Below are 18543 nucleotides of genomic sequence, written 5' to 3'. Positions count from 1 at the left end.
AGCAGGTATCAGTCAGCTGAAGACTTCACATGATGGGGTTAAATCTTCTTGCAAAAATTCATAGTTTAACTATTTTTCAACCTTGAAAAAAATCCTTTATTCCACAAATTATATACTTATGGGTAAAAGCACTTCTTGAACCTTGGCTTTCTTACATACGACATATCTGACCTTGAGAAAGTTACTTTATTATTCTAAGCCTTGGTGTCACAACCTATATGATAAAATGGCTCGTTTTTTTGTTGTGGGTATTAAATGAGATCAGAGTTACATGTTTAGAACAGAATCTGGCACATGATAATAAGCATGTGGTAAATACATCAGGGAAAAATGATGGAAGACTTTGAAATTGACAAATGACTACCTGCACATCATTTTACTACAAGGCTGACTATTGCCTCTTGGGCCCTTGGGGATGCCTGATTCTATAAGGGTCTGTGTTTTTCATTGGTTTTGACTCAACTCTTCTATAACGCTATAAATGGTAGGAAATTGATAGTAATGTAAATGATTCAAAATTGATAGTAATGCAAATGATTCCTGTTCTTAGAAATGAAAGTAAATTTTGTCCAGCTGAGACAATTTCCACACTGTAAAAAAGATGATTTGAAATACTTGAGCCCAAGAGTTTGAGATCAGCCTAGGCAACATGGCAAGGCCTTGTCTCTAAAAAAATAAAAATATTAGCCCAACATGGTGACACATGTCTCTGATCCTAGCTACATGGGAGGCTGAGGTGGGAGGATCACTTGAGCCCAGGAATTCAACGCTGCAATGAGGTATGATCACACCACTGCACTTCAACCTGGGTAACAGAGTGAGACCCTGTCTCCAAAAAAATCATATTGCTCTATACATAATAACCAGAATTTACTGGGGAGAGCAAAGGAATAAGTGTTTAGAAGCAGCAGCTAATGGTGAAGAAGAAAGCCTGGGACAGTAGTGTCTCATAAGCCAAAGGAGGACAAATCTTCAAGGCAAATGTGTCATGTAATCCCCCTTCCAGACCAGCAGGAGCCTAGGCTGAGTGGGAGCCTAGCCACTAGGGTCAGGTGCAGCATGGGGTTCGAGGTCTATGGAGAAACCTGAAGAACATCATCACAGAGAAACATGCTACATCCACAGCGATGTGGGCTACAAAGTCCTGCCAGGGCTGGGCTGTGGTAAGTGATCCAGACTCAAAGCCAATGGGCAGGAGACTGGGGGGCATAAGGACCGGGAATGGCCATTGTGAGAGTAAAAGTCTACATCGGAATGGAAGAAGAGGTGGCTGCCTCCACTGTTTAGCCATTGGTCAACCTGAGACAGAACAGTAATGTTCACCCTCTGGTGAGAGTAGAAACAGATTTTGAGTTCAGGGCATCAAATACTGACCCTTTGTGGCTAATGGTGACTGAAAAAGAACAGGAAAGGGCTTCTGGGACTGATAATGTTTGTATATTTGGGTGCTGACTGTCTTCGGTTCATTAATTCATGGAGATGAATATTAGTGTATGCATTTTTTGGCAAGTATAATGCAACAAAGACTATAAAAATTAAAAAGAAGTCCAGAACCTGGAGTCGTATTGCCTGGAATCAAATCCCTTCTCTACTATTTATGAACGGTGCAATTTGGAGCCAATTATAGAATCTCAATCCCACTTACAAGCTTTTGTTGAGTATTAAATGACATAATATATATAAGAGCTTTTAAGAATTATACGCTAAATTTTACCTATAAGTATTATAAACAAGCCAAAATAAGGACTGAAATGTGTCCTTTAGCATTTGTGGTGACTGGTATGTGAGCCATTTCATGGAGGGTAGGAGAGAGAAGGAACAATTGCGGTGTGTTGAGGTGTGAGTGGGAGGTACAGAGATGGAGAGTGAGTGGAGATAACTCCCAAGAAGTTTATCTCTGAAAGAAGAAAAAGGAGGCATGGCCACAGGATATTTGTTACTTTTTTAGTTTTTTTATTTCTCTCTTTATTTATTTTAGAAAAGGGTCCATATATATATATATATGAAAGAGCTCAACTGATTTTTTTAGCTAGGGAATTAGTGAGAATAAAGGTTGTGTATTTTTATTCAAAGATGCCTACCAGCATAAGCCTTAAAAAATAAAAAAGATATCATTTAAGGCTGGTACAGCAGAAAGACACAGAAATTGGAGTTGTTAAGAGGCAGGGAGAACTTGAAGTGTTCATTCATGCAGTTTAGGTTTGCTAGAAAGCATAAAGTGAAGTCAGGATAATGCTGATAAATTTGGGGAAAAAGGAGGTGGGAATGTAGGGACTGGATGCAAGTGAAGAAATTCATCAACAATACCAGAGCTGGAAAGTTTGTGGTGGGAGTATAGGTCTTTAAGATTGCAAAGATGGAGCCATTCAGGGTGATCACAAAATTCAGTGGCCATGGTACAGAGTACCACGAGTGAAGGGAAGGGGAAGGAGCACTGCCTGGGGCTGGGAGGTTGGGAGGTTGGACAGAGAGGAATGCTAATCCGTGCACTGAAGTCCTGACAGCCGCGAGGTAGCAACCATGAGATGATGCATGGGCATCTCCCAAGAAGGGCACTTCCACAGTTTTCTTCAGTCACCTGTTCCAATGTGATCCTTGGGTTTTATTAATCATTTTAAAGCATCGTTCTGCATTCTAAATTCATTTCACCTTGTTCTGTTACGAATGGAGATAAAGAACAACTGATTACTATATCCTGTGAGGGTTCTTCATTTGCTTGAACTGTATTAATTCACTATTCAATGTTTTCTTATATTGAGTAATTCTAATTTCTTTTAATCTAGTTCAAGGCTTTCTTTCCTCTTTATGATTTTTTATTTATTCTAAATTGGTGAGTATTCTGGACTTTGTATCATTAATCCAGAATAGGACTCAATCAGAGCTGTTGAGATTGGTTTTTTTGTTTGTTTGTTTTTGGTCACTTTGGGTCTATTCCTTTATGTCTATTCTGCAGGGAGATCATAAAGTCTAGAAAGAAACAGAATAATTTTATTATATTGCAATATAATATCAAGAAATAATTTTTATGTTGACATTCCAGCCACCTTGTTCTTTCGTCCTAATTTTTACATCACCGTGTTAATTTTTCCAATTCTTTTCAAGTTAGTTATTCATGATGACCCATCATTTTTCATTCTCGTCTATCATAGACAATCCTGAGATTCTTACACTGAAACTATAGCTTCTCTTAATGTTTTACTTATTTTCCCCAATTTCCAAGAAAACAATCGAATTCTTATCTCAAAACTATACTCTTTCAACATCTTTTAAAATATTTTTAAGTAACACTGGACCCAACATCTTTTAAAATATTTTTAAGTAACACTGTACCAAATACAGGACCCTATCTTGTTTGGCATCTTTCATCAGTATATTTTAGCAGTAAGTAGCAACTTTGGTTTTGAAAATTATCTAATTAAATAAATTTTATACCGTAGCTGAAGAATTGTCCTACAAAACTGCTCACGAAGACATCAGTCAACGTGTAGCTGCTGAAAATCAAGATAAGGGTGGAGACCAAAATTTAAGAGACCAGATACAACATAGGTTAGTTTTTAACTAAATGCTCTGCTTCTTGTTTCATGCTTTTAGAATAGATTGACAACCACTTTGGAATCATCAGACCTAGAAGAATATCTATTTCTTAGCATTCAGTCTTTAACAGGTTAAAGAAAACTAAGTAGTTTTGATAATTAGTGAAATATTTATGTGCTAGCTGTCATATTTAGAGCGCAAGTCATTATAGTCTGAAAAAAGAAGAATTAAATCAGGCAATACTTCCCTTTATGGTTACATGAACTTACAAGTTAATTATATGGAATCCTGATTCAGCACTCTTTAAGGAAATGCTGGTGACAGTGATGGAACTTCAAAAAGGTAGGCATCGGACTGTAAACTACTTCTATTTCGCTAAAATAAAATTATTCTTTTGGTTGTGTGCAATTTGCCATTGGAAAGGGAAATTTAGACAAAATTAGACAATTTTATGAAACCCTGAAAAGTTTAACAATATGAAATGAACCAGAGAAGAGTAATTTGAGCTACATTAAGGCTGTCTGCTCTCCAGGAAGAAAAGAAAAAGTTTCAAGAATTATTCCAAGAACACTTTTGAGTAAAGTATGTAAGTCTAAACCAACTATACTTACTCAAAGATCTCTTCAATTTCTATCTCTGAGAAAAAAATAGATGGCCTAGGTGAATCAGGCTGTAGCTACCATCCAAAGAGAGTTCAGAGTTATTCTACTAGGAGCATAGATGATGTTTTATTAGATTTTCACTTGGAGACCTGAACTTACACTAAAAGTTTTCCTGAACCAATGACATTTTCCTCTTTTACTCTCATACATCTCAAAAAATATGTCTTGATGACATTAAGTAATTTCTTCTTTAATCTAAAATAAATAACATTGTTTCTTTTTCAGATGCAATTATATTGGCAGCCTATCTTTTCATTATGCATGTCGCATAATTTATGCTTAATATCATTCTAATCTTTTGATCAGTATGAGATATTCATATCATATTTTGATTTTGCAGAATTATAGGCTTCTTGGACAACTGGCCTTTATTGAAGCAATGGTTTTCAGAGCCAGAAAATATTTTGATAAAAATCAATGCTGAAATAGATAAGGAATCTTTATGCGAAAAACTAAAAGAAATTCTTACGACTGAAATAGTAAAAAAAAAGAATAAAGGTATTTACATTTGTTTATAGTTTTGAGTTTAGGCAACTAAAATGTGTGGTTTTAATGAGTTTGGGGCGAAAGGAAGATGTGATTGAAAAGTTCTTTCTTATCTTTGGATTTATACTATCTACAAGTATGTTCTGCCTCTGTCTTTAGCTTTCTGTTGTATGTGTTTCTGAATAAAAGATTTTTCTCTCTTATTTTAATCAAAAAGAGACCATCGCTCTGAAAACATTGTTTTCATGTCAAAACAACAACAACAACAACAAAACCCAGCAGAGTTAAATTTAAGGATATTAATTCACATTTTATTCTCGGGATATATGCAATCTTTATTTGTTAATTAGATATTTTTAAGTAAAATTAATGAAAATTAGGGATATTGTAGATAAAGGTAAAGGTTTTACTTTGTTAACTTTAGCATTATAAAGAAACCATGTGAATTCCTCTTTTAGGATGGACACACTAGGCCATTTTTTCTCAAATCCACCTATTTTGTTGTAAGTTTATTATTAAATTGATTATTAATTATATATTAACTTGCTTTCATGTTTTATCTTACACAAATAAAACTACACAGATCTCCTTCCTCCTTCATTCAACCAATGATAATTGCCCACTAACTTTTTATATTATTATTGAAGCTTTTTATTGAAAGAGATTTTAACTTCAGTCCAACGTCATATTTCCTCTGGGATTTTACCTTGGAGACATGATTTGAAAAATAAATGTTTCCTTTTTGTTTATCAATTATCCCAAATTATATTGGCAACTACAGTTTCTTGGTATAGTAAAAAATGGTCAAAGTTATGGTGTGAAAAGGATTCTAAAGTTGCCTTGATAGCGTACTGTCTCCTGTCACTAAATTTGTGACCTAACTACCGTAATGTACCAGTTAATTAACATTAAAATAGCCCATAGACATAAACCACAATCACCATGGATATCCAGGAGCTCACACTTAGAAAGACAAGCTCCTACATCTAAATGCCTACTCCAAAAACTACCAGCATGAACCTTTCAAAGAGAAAAACAATCATATAGTATTTTAAGAGGCTTAACATGTCATTTGACAGAATAGCAATCTTACAGAGTCTTGGTTGGGAAGCAGAAACAAACCAATTCTAACCCATAAAGGCTTGAAGTTACGGGTTAGAATCAGTTTGTTTTTGCCAACTATTAGACTCAACTTCAACATTTCCTAAAGAGTTTGCATTCTAATAATCACTGACTACATTAATAGACTCAGTTATCACTTATTTAAGATTTATATTTCAAACAGGTAATTAACAGATGTTTAATCATTAAAACAATAAACATTAACCTAGCCCGGTGCTCTGTATTAAACATCCCAATTAAGTTAAAAAACTAAAAGAATGTGGTACTTCTATATTCTGACCACAATATACTGTTAAGTAGGAAAAAGCAGGTTACATATAAAATAGTCTCTTTTAAGGAAAGTGTACATATTTATGTATTAAAATACATACGCACAGAAGAGTCGGGAAGCATATATAATACTTGATGATGGGGAAGGAGATGGGACTTAAAGAGACTTAACAGGCAATTCCCCTTTCTACTTGTCTTAATTCTTGGATGTTTAAAACAATAATGATGAATTACTTTAAAAATCAGAACTAAAACCCCTAATTTCCACTTCGAAAGAATGTCTAATAGAATGAAACCTCCTGGCTTACTGAATTGAAAAGAGTAATCCAAGGGTGGAGTGAGCACATGTAAAGAGAAATAGCCATGCAAGAACATAGGCATTCATCGCCAGTGGTACATTCAGTAGAGCTGTGGGCCTCCGCAGTGTGAAGGGATGGAAAGGCTGGGCAGTCAGGGAAGGTGTGCCAGGAAAGGTGAAACTGCATCACGAAAGGCAAAGAGTCATCACAATGATGGGAGCCTAGAAAGACTCCAGTTGGCCATGCTCCATCCCTCCAGGCATCTGGGCTAACCATCTCCTCTGACTGGGACACGCTTTCAGCAGAAATCCACGAGGCTCACTCCCTGGCTTGCTTCATGTCTTTGCTCAGACGTCACCTTATGGTTGGGCATACTCACCCTGGCACTCTGTCTAAAACGTAAGAAGCTGCCCACAACACTTTGGTCTCCCTTACTCTGTTCTATTTTTTTTTCCATAGCACTTATCACCATCTTAACTCTTGTATAAATTAACTTATTCATCATATTTATGGTTTGTTTCCTACCACTAGAATGTAAGCTTCATAAGGCCATTGATTTTTCTGTTTTGTTTTACTGTTGTATCTCCAGCAATCAGAACTATTGTTTGCAATATTATTGTAATTATTATCATTAGAAATAGTAGTTTTACTTTATTGTTGTAATCCTTCCTTTTCTTCAAGGCATAATTCAGGTTCAATAAATGGTTGTTGCAGGAATGAATGAATTGCTAAGGCTTAATTGAGGATGTATGTACTGTGCAGTATTCTAAGTGCTTTGTATTCACTTATTAAAGTTAGTGATACACATTTCTTTCCCCTTCCATTTCCTCCTCACCCCACCTCTTGTATTACATTGCCCTTTACAGTCTTTTTATACTTGTTCATTTTGCTTTCCCACTGGATATTTTCAAACAATCTTTTATTTTTCTCTTCATCTTTATTAGCTACTTCCAGATTATCACTTTTACATTTGGCACCCACTTGCTAACCCTTTATATCAGCTCCGTACACACAAATACACATATATTACTCATCACCCCCATGCCAACCACCACCATCACCACTCCTACCATCACCACTACCACACCACCACCATCACCATCACTATCACCACCACCATCACTACCACCATCCCCATCAGAGCCATCACCACCTCTACCTCCACCACGATCACTTCTACCAGCACCTCCACCACCACTACCACCAAACCCATCACCACCTCTACCTCCATCACTATCACCACCATCATCACCTCTGTCTCCACTACCACTACCACTACCACCACCACCATCACTACCACCATCCCTACCACAGCCATCACCACCTCCACCACCATCACCACCACTACCAGCTCTACCTCCACCACCATCACCACCATCATCACCTCTATTTCCACTACCACCATCACTACCACCATCCCCACCATAGCCATCACCACCTCTACCTCCACCACCATCATCACCTCTATCTCCACTACCACTACCACCATCCCCACCACAGTCATCACCACCTCCACCACCATCACCAGCTCTTCCTCCACCACCACTATCACCAGCACCATTACCACCATCACTACCTCTACCTTTGCCACCATCACCACCATCATCACCATCATCACCACCACCACCCCCATCACCACCACCACCATCACTACCACCACCACTGTCACTACCACCATCCTCCCCACAGCCATCACCACTTCTACCTCCACCACAGTCAACACCACTGTTATTAATACCACAACCACCATCACAACTACACTATCATCACCACCACTACCCATCAACATTACCACCACTGTCATCAAGAGGCAAGGGCAACCATATTTCTGACAAGGGAGAGAAGACTTGAAATCTTAGCTTTAAGGACTAGAAGATTTAAGGGAAAGCCCAAAAGCATGAATTAACTTTAAATACATAAGAGTGTTTTGTATTAATTTAGATTTCTCTTAGTTCAAGTGAAATAGTAGATGTCTAGAGTCTCTAATGAAGGTCAATTCTTATCATCCTTTTGAAGTTGAGAAGAAATTAGAAGAAAAGGAAGCTGAGAAAAAAGCAGCAGCTTCCCTGGCTGAGCTTCCACTTCCTACACCTCCTCCCGCTCCTCCTCCTGAACCAGAAAAAGAGAAGGAAATTCGTCTTCATCATGTGCCTTCAAAAACTCCTACTGCAAAAGGAAAACCTCAATCAGGTGATTGACAGAATGATTTATAATCCTGTTTTTCAGTTTCTTAATTTTACTCAGTAAAGAATTATAAATTGTAGTCTATCTACATTCAGACTTTGGGCAACTTCAATCATATGAAACAAGGCTTTACACTCAGATGGAGGTGGAAAAGCTCTTGGAGTAGCTAAACGCGTAGTTGTTACAAAGCCCAGCTTCTTCGCTGTGTAGGAGGAGACATGGAGTCATCACACCTAGGTCTACTGATTAGAGTAAGATCACAGAGGAGAAGAGGAAAAGGCACAGAGCAACAGGTAACTTCAGGCAGATCAAGAGGATACACGTCTGTTTGCTGAACTACGGAGTTAGATTTATGTAATGAGTAAGAGCATCTTAATAAAATAAGAATGACTATAGCTGGTTTTCCACCAGAATAAGGGAACAAATTAACAGCAACCAATAGAACTAGAATTTATATGTAATTGTAAATCTTCAGGACTATGTGATTATAAAAGTACAGAAACACGCTCCTGCCATCTCAGTAAACATATATTTATGGACATAGAGATAAAGAGCCTAGATAGAGAACATTTTTAGTTTAAGTTTTTTCTAGATCCTTAACTCCTAAGGACCATAAGTCTAGCATTCAGTGGTAGACAATAAATATAATGACAAAAGTGAACTGCTTAATTGTTTAATGCATGATATTGGTAGAGTGTCAGTATCTATTTGTGTGTGTATATAAAACAAATGAGGCTTTGGTTTCTAGTTTCAGCTTCATAAATGGCTGACTGTGCAGTTACACCATGTCTACCTAAGTATCTTTGATACTGTGTCATGACCACATTTCTAAACTCCATAGTCTTATGGAGATTTGAGATAGGTCTGAATTTTTAAAATTAAACTTATTCATATTAAACAAAAAAAATTTGAAGACTTTAGTAAGATATTATGGTATATTAAAGACCATTTCACTCCAGGAAATTAGAACTTAACTACAGGCAAAATACACAAACCCTAAAAAATGCTTTTATCATGTCAACAATAAAACACAAAGACATGAATTAAATATACACCCTTTTCCCACTATCTCATTAGGAAATTAAAAAAACAATTCAGAGGTCTGGAGGAAAATGGAAATATTTAAAATGCTTTTTAGAACTGGGGAAGACAGGCCGAGCGTGGTGGCTCATCCCTGTAATCCCAGTACTTTGGATCACCAGAGATCAGGAGTTGAAAACCTGCCTGGCCAACATGGCAAAACCCTATCTCTACCAAAAATACAAACATTAGCTGGGCGTGGTGGCAGGCGCCTGTAATCCCAGCTGCTTGGGAGGCTGAGGCAGGAGAATTGCTTGAACCTGGGAGGCGGAGGTTGCAGTGAGCCGAGATGGCGCCACTGCACTCCAGCCTGGGGGATAGAGTGAAACTCTGCCTCCAGAAAAAAAAAAAGAAAGAAAGAAAGAAAAAGAACTGGGGAGACAGTTTTCACAGTGGGTCAGGTGAGCCTGGAATTATCTAATATAGTCCTTTAACCTATAGCTATGGCTCTACAACTCTTGCTCCTCCTCAGTTTGCTCTAGTCAAGAGTATCTATATATTTGAGCCGTTTCCTGAAACCAGTCTCTAGTGCTTCTGATCAGGACCAGCTCAGTCTTTAAGTTTCTGAAGTTCGTTTGCTATTTTATAATTGTATTCTTGAATAGTGTGCATTGAAGAAATAATAAATCTATTGTTGCTTTAAAGAGTGGTTGTACTTGTCTTTTTTTTCCCACCAAGGTCAGGGCTAGTGCCTGCTATTTAAGCATGTTTAGAAAGGTTAATCTCCAGAGTCCTAATTGCTGCCAGCCAACCTCACTGTGATGGACATTGATGGGGCAGGAGAGCAGACAGCACTGCCCCTGCAGCTCAGGGAAGCTTGGTTAGGCAATTTAAGAGAGGAACATTTATCACAGGTTTTTAAAATTTTTTGTGTAAATAATTTACAAATTTTCCAAAATGGAACATTTTTAGAACTGAAAACCTGAGGCTTCTGAACATGCCCTACTCAAACATCTAATTACAATCTTCAGCAGAAGTTGAGATAAAAAGAGGAATTATTCACTAAAATCAAAACAAAATTTTTAAAAAGGGCTAGAGAAGGTGTAGTACATTGAATCCTAACAGTTATTTTGTTAAAAAAATTGTTCTATATTTCATTCAGTTCCGTATTTTATATTTGCTTCCATTATACTTGGGATTACATTTGAAAAACTCCATAGTTAATGTTCCATTGAAGGATCTATTGTCAAATGCAGTATCAATTGTCACTATTTAATTGAGAATTAGTTCTTAGTATGGCACAATAGAGTAATACTACCTATACTTCTATTTAGGTTTTTCCTTCTTTCCCTCCCTCCCTCCCTCCCTCCCTCCCTTCCTTCCTTCCTTCCTTCCCTCCCTTCCTCCCTCCCTCCCTCCGTGTCGTCCCCTCTCTTTCTTCCAAATTTAGTGGTCAACTATTTGGATTTTTAAACATTCATTTAGAGAGATTAACAAAGTCACTTGTCTTATTTCTATGGAATCTTGGTTGTCATGTCCATGATATTTAAATGTAAGTGAGATCTGCTAGGCATTTATACATTCTTATAACTATCACTTCTAAATTTTAAAAAAAAAAAGGATAGAGGGAGTCTGTGTCCATCACAGGCATTTGAATTGCCATACTGGTTCATCCTTTAAAATGAAGAAAAAAATATAGCCCAGGACCAAGGGAGGAAAATAATTAAATTTGTTTGGTAAATAATGCAGAATGTAGTGAATTATTTTTCAAGGAACAAACTCATTAATTGGGACATCTCTAGATCATCAGTTTTCCAATTTCTCCCTTCCAATATATTTCTGAACTATATCCTAGGGAATTTAAGATAAATATACTCACATCATTCTTCGCATCACAATTACAGTCAATGAAAAAATGTAGAAGTCACAAGGCAACAAAGCATGTGACCAAGAGAAGTTCAGGGTGCAACATGTCAAAACAATGTGGTTATTTACCTCTTCTTCAAAGTGTTTGGCCATCATTTTTATTTTATGTTATTATTTCATTTATTTATTTATTTTATTTTTAGAGACAGGGTCTCACTATGTTGCCCAGGCCATACTCAAACTCCTGGGCTCAAGCCATCCTCTAGCCTCAACCTCATCAATAGCTGGGACTACAGGTGCATGCCACTGTACCCGGCTTTGGCATCATTTTTATGACAGATACAGTTGTCTTATTGTGTAGGCACATTCAATTGAAATAAATCCAAATACAGCCAGGTGCTTCAAGTGGATTTGTGATTATCTTTTAAAAACACCACAGCTAGTTCCATTAAAGAGTTTATGATCAAATCCACTACCAAATGTTCATATTAAAGTTAGGACTAAACATCTCAATGTGACAGAATAATGCTGCTATTAGAGCTATCATTCCAGAAGTTTCAGCCCATAGTCTGTCTTCAGGATAATTTTAACTCAAAGTTAAGACCGGAGCCATTTTATGCAGTTCACAAATGTAACTGTTTACCTATGGGAAATAGCATTAACTTGCTTACAATCATATAGCCCAAGTTATTGAAGTAAATCATCAATGATTTTTGTGTGTTGAATTTTGTTTAGAAGCCCCGCATGGTAAGCAAGAATCTCTTCAGGAAGGAAAAGGGAAGAAAGGTGAAACCGCACTCAAAAGAAAAGGTACAGCAAATAAAAATAGATATAATTACATGTAATTCTGCATTTTATAACTATCTCAGTGCAAATAGCTAGATTTGTATAGTAGTATACATTGAACACTTCTCTCAGGCATTTGTAAATCATAAGCCCTTGCAGAATATAGTCTCAAACTTTCTGCATCCTGGCACTTACCAGAGGCCCTGCTAAGAAAAGTGATGCTTGCCAGGATAATTTAGACAATGTCTAATATGCAGAATATCCATTCATCAGAGATATTTTGACTGTTATCCTTGGGCTAAGCTGTGCCATCAGAAAGCTACATACTGAAACAAGTTTTCTTGGACCCCTTATTGAATTTCCTTCACTGATAAGCACTTTGGTAAAAAATAAAATAAAAATCTTACGTTACCTTAGAACATTCACAAAACTAAGAAAATAACCTTGGTACAATACTGTTAAGTAAAGTAGAACATTTAATTTTTATTATCTATTTTTAGTGGAACTCTTGAAGTTTTTGAGACCTGTCTACATTTTTTTTTTTTGTAATCATTTAAACCAGTAATTTATAAACAATTAAAAATGTGAATTAGGGCTGGGCGCAGTGGCTCATGCCTGTAATCCCATCACTTTGGGAGGCTGAGGTGGGCAGATCCTGAGGTCAGGAGATCGAGACCATCCTGGCCAACATGGTGAAACCCCATCTGTACTAAAAAAATACAAAAATTAGCTGGGCGTGGTGGCGCGCACCTGTAGTCCCAGCTACTCGGGAGGCTGAGGCAGGAGAATCCCTTGAATCTGGGAAACACAGAGGTTGCAGTGATTCAAGAGTGCACCACTGCACTCCAGCCTGGGTGACAGAGAGAGACTCCATCTCAAAAAAAAAAAAAAAAAAGTGTGTGTATATATATTTATATATATATATTTACATATATAAATATATATATTATATACATGAATTTGAATTAACAAATGTTTACAGCTTGATGTAACTTCTTGGTGTAACTACATACTGGCAAAGGATTTTAATGATTTTACTTTGTTCTAATTCGTATTTCATGCAATGGATTTTAATTCTTATTACTTGTTTGAGTTTCTTCAGAAAATTCTTCAACCATCAAAGAGTAAAGAGAACCTTGCAAATATTTTAGAGAACTTCGAGTTACTTTCCCCACCCTCAACCCCACTCCCGGCTTTTTTAAAGAATCATAAATTCCCTGGAAAATGTATGTCATGCATATACCCTCAATAAGTAAACTTTTAAAAGCCTATTTATGAGGGCTGGTGACCCTTTTAGGGTATTTGGACGTGTACTCTGTAACAATTTTTTTAACAGTCAGGTACTTTTAAGTTATCTATCTGAGCGTTAACAAGTTATTTTTGTTGATGTTGTTTTATTGAAAATTATTTTGACCTGACATTCGTATTTGGTATTTACTTTGTATTTCTTTTCTCAATATTACAGTTCCATGGCCTCAGTTCTGAAATGCAAGCTATTAAGTTCAGCTTGTTTTTAGGTTAGGTTGGTTTGTCCTTTGGGTTTATTTTTATGTATGTATGTATTTATTTATTTATTGTCCTTGACTGCTTCCCTACTGGTATCTTAACAACTTAATCTGGTGGCATTGCATTGCTTGCCTTTTTCAGTTAATTGTAAATGCCTATGGCTTTATCCATGCGACACTGTCTCTAAAATATCAGGCTTGCAAAGTTTTTCTTCTGCATAATGTTTGATTATGAAACAATAATATTTGATTTTAAGTTGTTGTTTCTTGTTTTGAAACAGGGTCTCATTCTGTTGCCCAGGCTGGAGTGCAGTGGTGTGATCATGGCTCATTGCAGCCTTCACCTCCTAGGATCAAGCAATCCTCCCATCCCAGCCTCCTGAGTAGCTGGGACAACAGGCATATGCCACCAAGCCTGGCTAATTTTTATATTTTTTTTGTAGAGATGGGGTTTCAGCATGTTGCCCAAGCTGGTCTCAAACTCCTGGGCTCAAGCAGTCTCCCTGCCTCAGCCTTCCAAAGTCCTGGGATTACAGGCCTGAGCCATCACACCAGACCAATTTTAAGTTTTTATAGAGTTATTTATTGTACAGAATTTTGTTAAGAACAGTTTTTCTGAAGACCATGTTTTCACTCAAAACTCATGCATGACTTTCCTTAGTTTTCTAATTTAGTAGGCCAACTTTAATGTCCATTGAAATGAAATAAAACTTCCAGTTAAAAAAAAAAAAAGTCCTCCACAACTTAGCATAGCAGTGGGGGTGAAACTTTTATTATACCAATAATAACCTGGTATTATATTTTCTGAAGGAATATTATGCCCACTACATCATTCAGTGGCCCCTGTATGAAATCCTAGGTGATAAATTTTGCTCGGAATCAAGGGACAGGAAAATGTCTCTTCCTCTGGGTGACTAGATAATGGGCACCTCATTTAGAGGTGAGAGCATTTTCCTTTGGTTTTGGCTGAGTAGAAGTTCAGAAAAAAACTCATGGCTCAGGTTTAGTATCTATGCAAAGACCTAGATCTCCATGTGTGCCTTCTAATTCCTCTCCTGATTTTGAACTTCTACTTTAAGTTACATTTTTCCTGACCCTAGTTTCATTTATGTTCTTTTTTCTATTTTACTTTATTTCTGTGAAATAGGGGGATATAATTTCTAAAGTAATTGATAGTTGGTGAAAGAAAATCCCAGGCTCTAAAATACTTATCAGTTGGATTCATATTGAAGCTGCTGTAGCAACCAATTAACTAAAGATTGAAACGCAGTTATGGATGCATGCAATTTACTTCTTCCAGGTTCATTCAAGTGGCATTGTCATGAAGTATGTGTCTTTTTAAAATTGTTCATCACAAATTGCCAGGGCTGTTGCAGTCCAAGAGTGTGTAATGTTCAAAATATAACGTGCTAAAATAGACGTTTGGACATTTAAATATATATAACCATGATTCTCACAGAGAATCTCACCCTTCTCTAATTATATAATATGATGGGTTTATATAACTAGAGCTAACTGGTGAGTTAACACTGAAATAAAAGTTTTAGTTAAAATTTTAAGGACTATAATTTATGCTCGGCTCTCACTTGTTTACTAATAGAATAATTTTCATATTTTACATTACTCATCCCTTTTTTCTCATCACGATCAAAAAAGCAAATGAAACATCATTATAGAATCATCAAAAATAGAAATTAAAAAGACTCGTGTATATTAGGTACCAAAGCATCAAATTAGACATAATTAACACATGCTCTAAGAGCATCCTTAATAAAAGTATACAGACTCCAAACAATTCATAAGCAAACACAAGTTCAACAGCAAAATACATACATTGGAGGCATGTAGCTAGCTCAAATTAACTACAAAGACTTCCAAATATTTTTTGCTTTTATTTTACTATTCCATTGCATTAAATAATATTTGAAATAGGTGAACTGTCAAGATTTAGACATTTTTATGTTACATATAAATAATGTGGTTTTGGACGTCCTTCCTGTGGAAGAAATGATTTTATTTCTTAATATTTCAAATTAACACCATTGCAGGTGAACACCATTAATTGTTCATCTGTTTATTTCACAGGCCATTTGATACCAATTATATTTAAAGTGCCCCTTAGTTGAGGAACCATCTATTTTTTTCCTTTCTTAAAACTTATTATTTCCTGCTGTCGATGTCTTTGATTCATTTATATTCTTCTCTGCGTAGTAGATCAATCTCTACCCTTCTCCCTCCCAAATCTTGACACTGAGATGCCATTAATAATGGTATTTAGAGTGTTCTTAAAAAATATTTCACCTCCTTTTGAACCCATTTGCCACTGTTCCATTATGTTTCTTCATTAAACAATGGCTTTTCAAACATATAGCCTTACCCAGGAGAGATGTTAATTAGGAGCCAAATGAAGAAAGTTCTCAATAATCAACTAAATTCAGAAAATGCCAAGTTACATCAGGTTAAAATGTTTTTAATTACAGGATTTTTTTTTTCTATAACAATGTGCATTTCAAAGGGAGCAGGAGACACCATATGTAAGATCCCAGGGCATTCTGGCTGCAGAATTCTTCTCCCTTGGAGGAATATCTGTTGGGATCGGAGTTCTCTGGAACAAACACTTGGAAATAATGCCATCTTTAGTTCCAATGCTTTGCCACATGCATTAGTGTTAGTATTGTTCCAGTGTTTGCCTTCTGATCTGTCTTACAGGGTCAATTATTGTAGGTGCTACCAAGCCACTTAAAATAATAAATTTAGTATCAATGTTATAAGCATTAATGTCATAGGACTTTTCCTTAGTTCACCTAAAGACGGGGTTCTTGTCCATCCCATGGTCATGAAAATTTAGGCTCACAAATGGTTTGAAGGGTGAGTAAAACAGGGTTTTATTGGGTGAAAAGGGAAAAAAAGAGGGAAACAGGGACTCTCACAAGGTCAGAGTCCCTCCACTGGAGCCCTTCCTGCCTGGCAGTTTGAATCCCTGTTTCCACACAGGAAAAGGAGGGGCCAGGCTCCTCCCCACCACAAATGGTGTGAACTTCCCAAGTCTCCACCTTAGTGGGCAGGCTGGTTGGAGTTTCTCCAGGGACTCCCTGCTACCTGGCTGTCTCATTCCCCTCTCTAAAGAAGTACATCTATCTAACTATTTGTTGTTAGATTAAGGATAAGGACAAAGACCGATCTTAACTGCTTCCTGCCGACAGGGGTCGCTGTTTTGGGGAAATGGCAATCAGAGCTCCCTCAGAGGCCTATTTAAAGGTTCCCAGCAGAAGGGGCCATCGTCAGATGCTCCACTTGCTTGGCTATTTACAGTTTGATGGCCTGAAAGCAAGAGTAGACAAATGGAGTTATTAGAAAACACGTATCAAAACGAAACAAGGGGAGGGATAAGGACAGCTCAAAAATTCTGAGGCCTTTTACCAGTTTGCACAGGGAGAGGGAGGTCAAACCCCAGCTGGTTAAAAAAACTCTACTCTTTTGCTGGCATGTCAGGCTTCTGGGTTCCCTTCCCCTGAGCCCAATCCTAAGCCAACTAGTTTAAGGCTTGGGAAATAAACTCTTTCAAGTTTGTAGGATGCATCTGAGGGGAGTGTCCCATAGTACAGAGATACAATTACCTGTGAAGAGAGGGCAGAGGAGGAGAAAGAAAAAACTAACACCTTTTCAAGGAGTCCCAGAGGGTCAGGATGCATTTGAAAGGGATACGGAATGAAGATGAATGGTCACCCATCTAGAAAGAGGGGAGCAGGCATCCCTGGTTTCTGTCTCTTCCTAGCAAATAACCAGGGTATATGAGGGAGAGGGAAGTGTGTCCACTTTCCCTCTTCCATACTTGCATCTGAGTGATTTTGGCAGGTCCCGCCATGAGTGCCAAAGCACCTTGCACCCATGAAGCAGGGAGGGCCTAGAGAATAGGAATTATCTGCTCTTACCCATGTATGCCTTATCTCACCTGCTGCCAGTAGCCTTGGAGTTTCCTAGATATCATTTATGTCATGGATACTAACTTGACCTTTATCCATGAAACAGGAAGCTTGGGGTTGACTTAATCGGCAGGAATCAGCCACTCTCAGCTTTGCTGTGCCTTTTAACCTCTGTTGTCATTTGCCCCTGAATTCCCTAGATCCAGTTTTCCTTCCTAGGGCTTTGACCCAAAGCTTGGAATTGAGTTTGGTACAAAAATGTGCCTCAAGGAGTTCCATGGACTCCTTATCATAAGCCGAATGCTAAGGTGACACTGTGGAACGGAGTCCTCCTCCAACAAGGAAGAGGAAAAAATGTCTTGTGACACACCCAGATAACAAGTAGCTATAGTTATGCTTGCTAGGATTTGGGTGCACGGTGCTTGGGTTTGGTTAGCTGCCTTGGTCTTACTTTCCCAAAAAGGAAACCTCCGAGTGATGGGCATCCTATTTATTCCCATCACCTCGCAGGATTTGCAGGATAATTGCTTAGAACTAGAATATCCATTCAGATTTTTATATTATTCATTCCTTTTGTTCTTTGTGACCCAGAGCCAGAAATTGCTGGTTGGTTCACAGGAGTAAGCAGGGTTAGTCTAAAATGTAGGTGAAAACTTAAAAACAACTAATGACTTTTGAATTTAACGACAAGTGTTTAAGTTTTGAAACATGATTTATCTCTCTCCTGTCCTCATTTTTGTTAAAAAGTCATCACAGGACTGAATGGTTTGCAAAATAGATTTTAGTCTTATACTTGGCCTGATTATTTGCATAAAGTGCAGCAATAATAATTATTTCTGGGCCGGGCGCGGTGGCTCAAGCCTGTAATCCCAGCACTTTGGGAGGC

The 18543-nt window shown here is 37.4% G+C and overlaps 1 protein-coding gene across 1 annotated transcript in view; it reads left to right on the top strand.

The window, feature by feature from the left end:
• The window catches only part of SPEF2 (sperm flagellar 2), a 190167-nt gene that overhangs the window by 86307 nt on the left and 85317 nt on the right, over nucleotides 1-18543 (top strand). The window contains exons 17-20 of the mRNA XM_012002382.1: nucleotides 3438-3546; nucleotides 4537-4694; nucleotides 8390-8563; nucleotides 12179-12253. Coding sequence (XP_011857772.1) covers nucleotides 3438-3546; nucleotides 4537-4694; nucleotides 8390-8563; nucleotides 12179-12253 — 516 coding nt within the window. The remainder of the gene's footprint in view (nucleotides 1-3437; nucleotides 3547-4536; nucleotides 4695-8389; nucleotides 8564-12178; nucleotides 12254-18543) is intronic.

Source organism: Mandrillus leucophaeus, unplaced genomic scaffold (genome assembly GCF_000951045.1).
Source record: "Mandrillus leucophaeus isolate KB7577 unplaced genomic scaffold, Mleu.le_1.0 Scaffold684, whole genome shotgun sequence".
Classification (NCBI taxonomy): domain Eukaryota; kingdom Metazoa; phylum Chordata; class Mammalia; order Primates; family Cercopithecidae; genus Mandrillus; species Mandrillus leucophaeus.
Note: the sequence above shows the minus strand (reverse complement) of the source record. Positions and strands in the feature narration are given on the sequence as shown.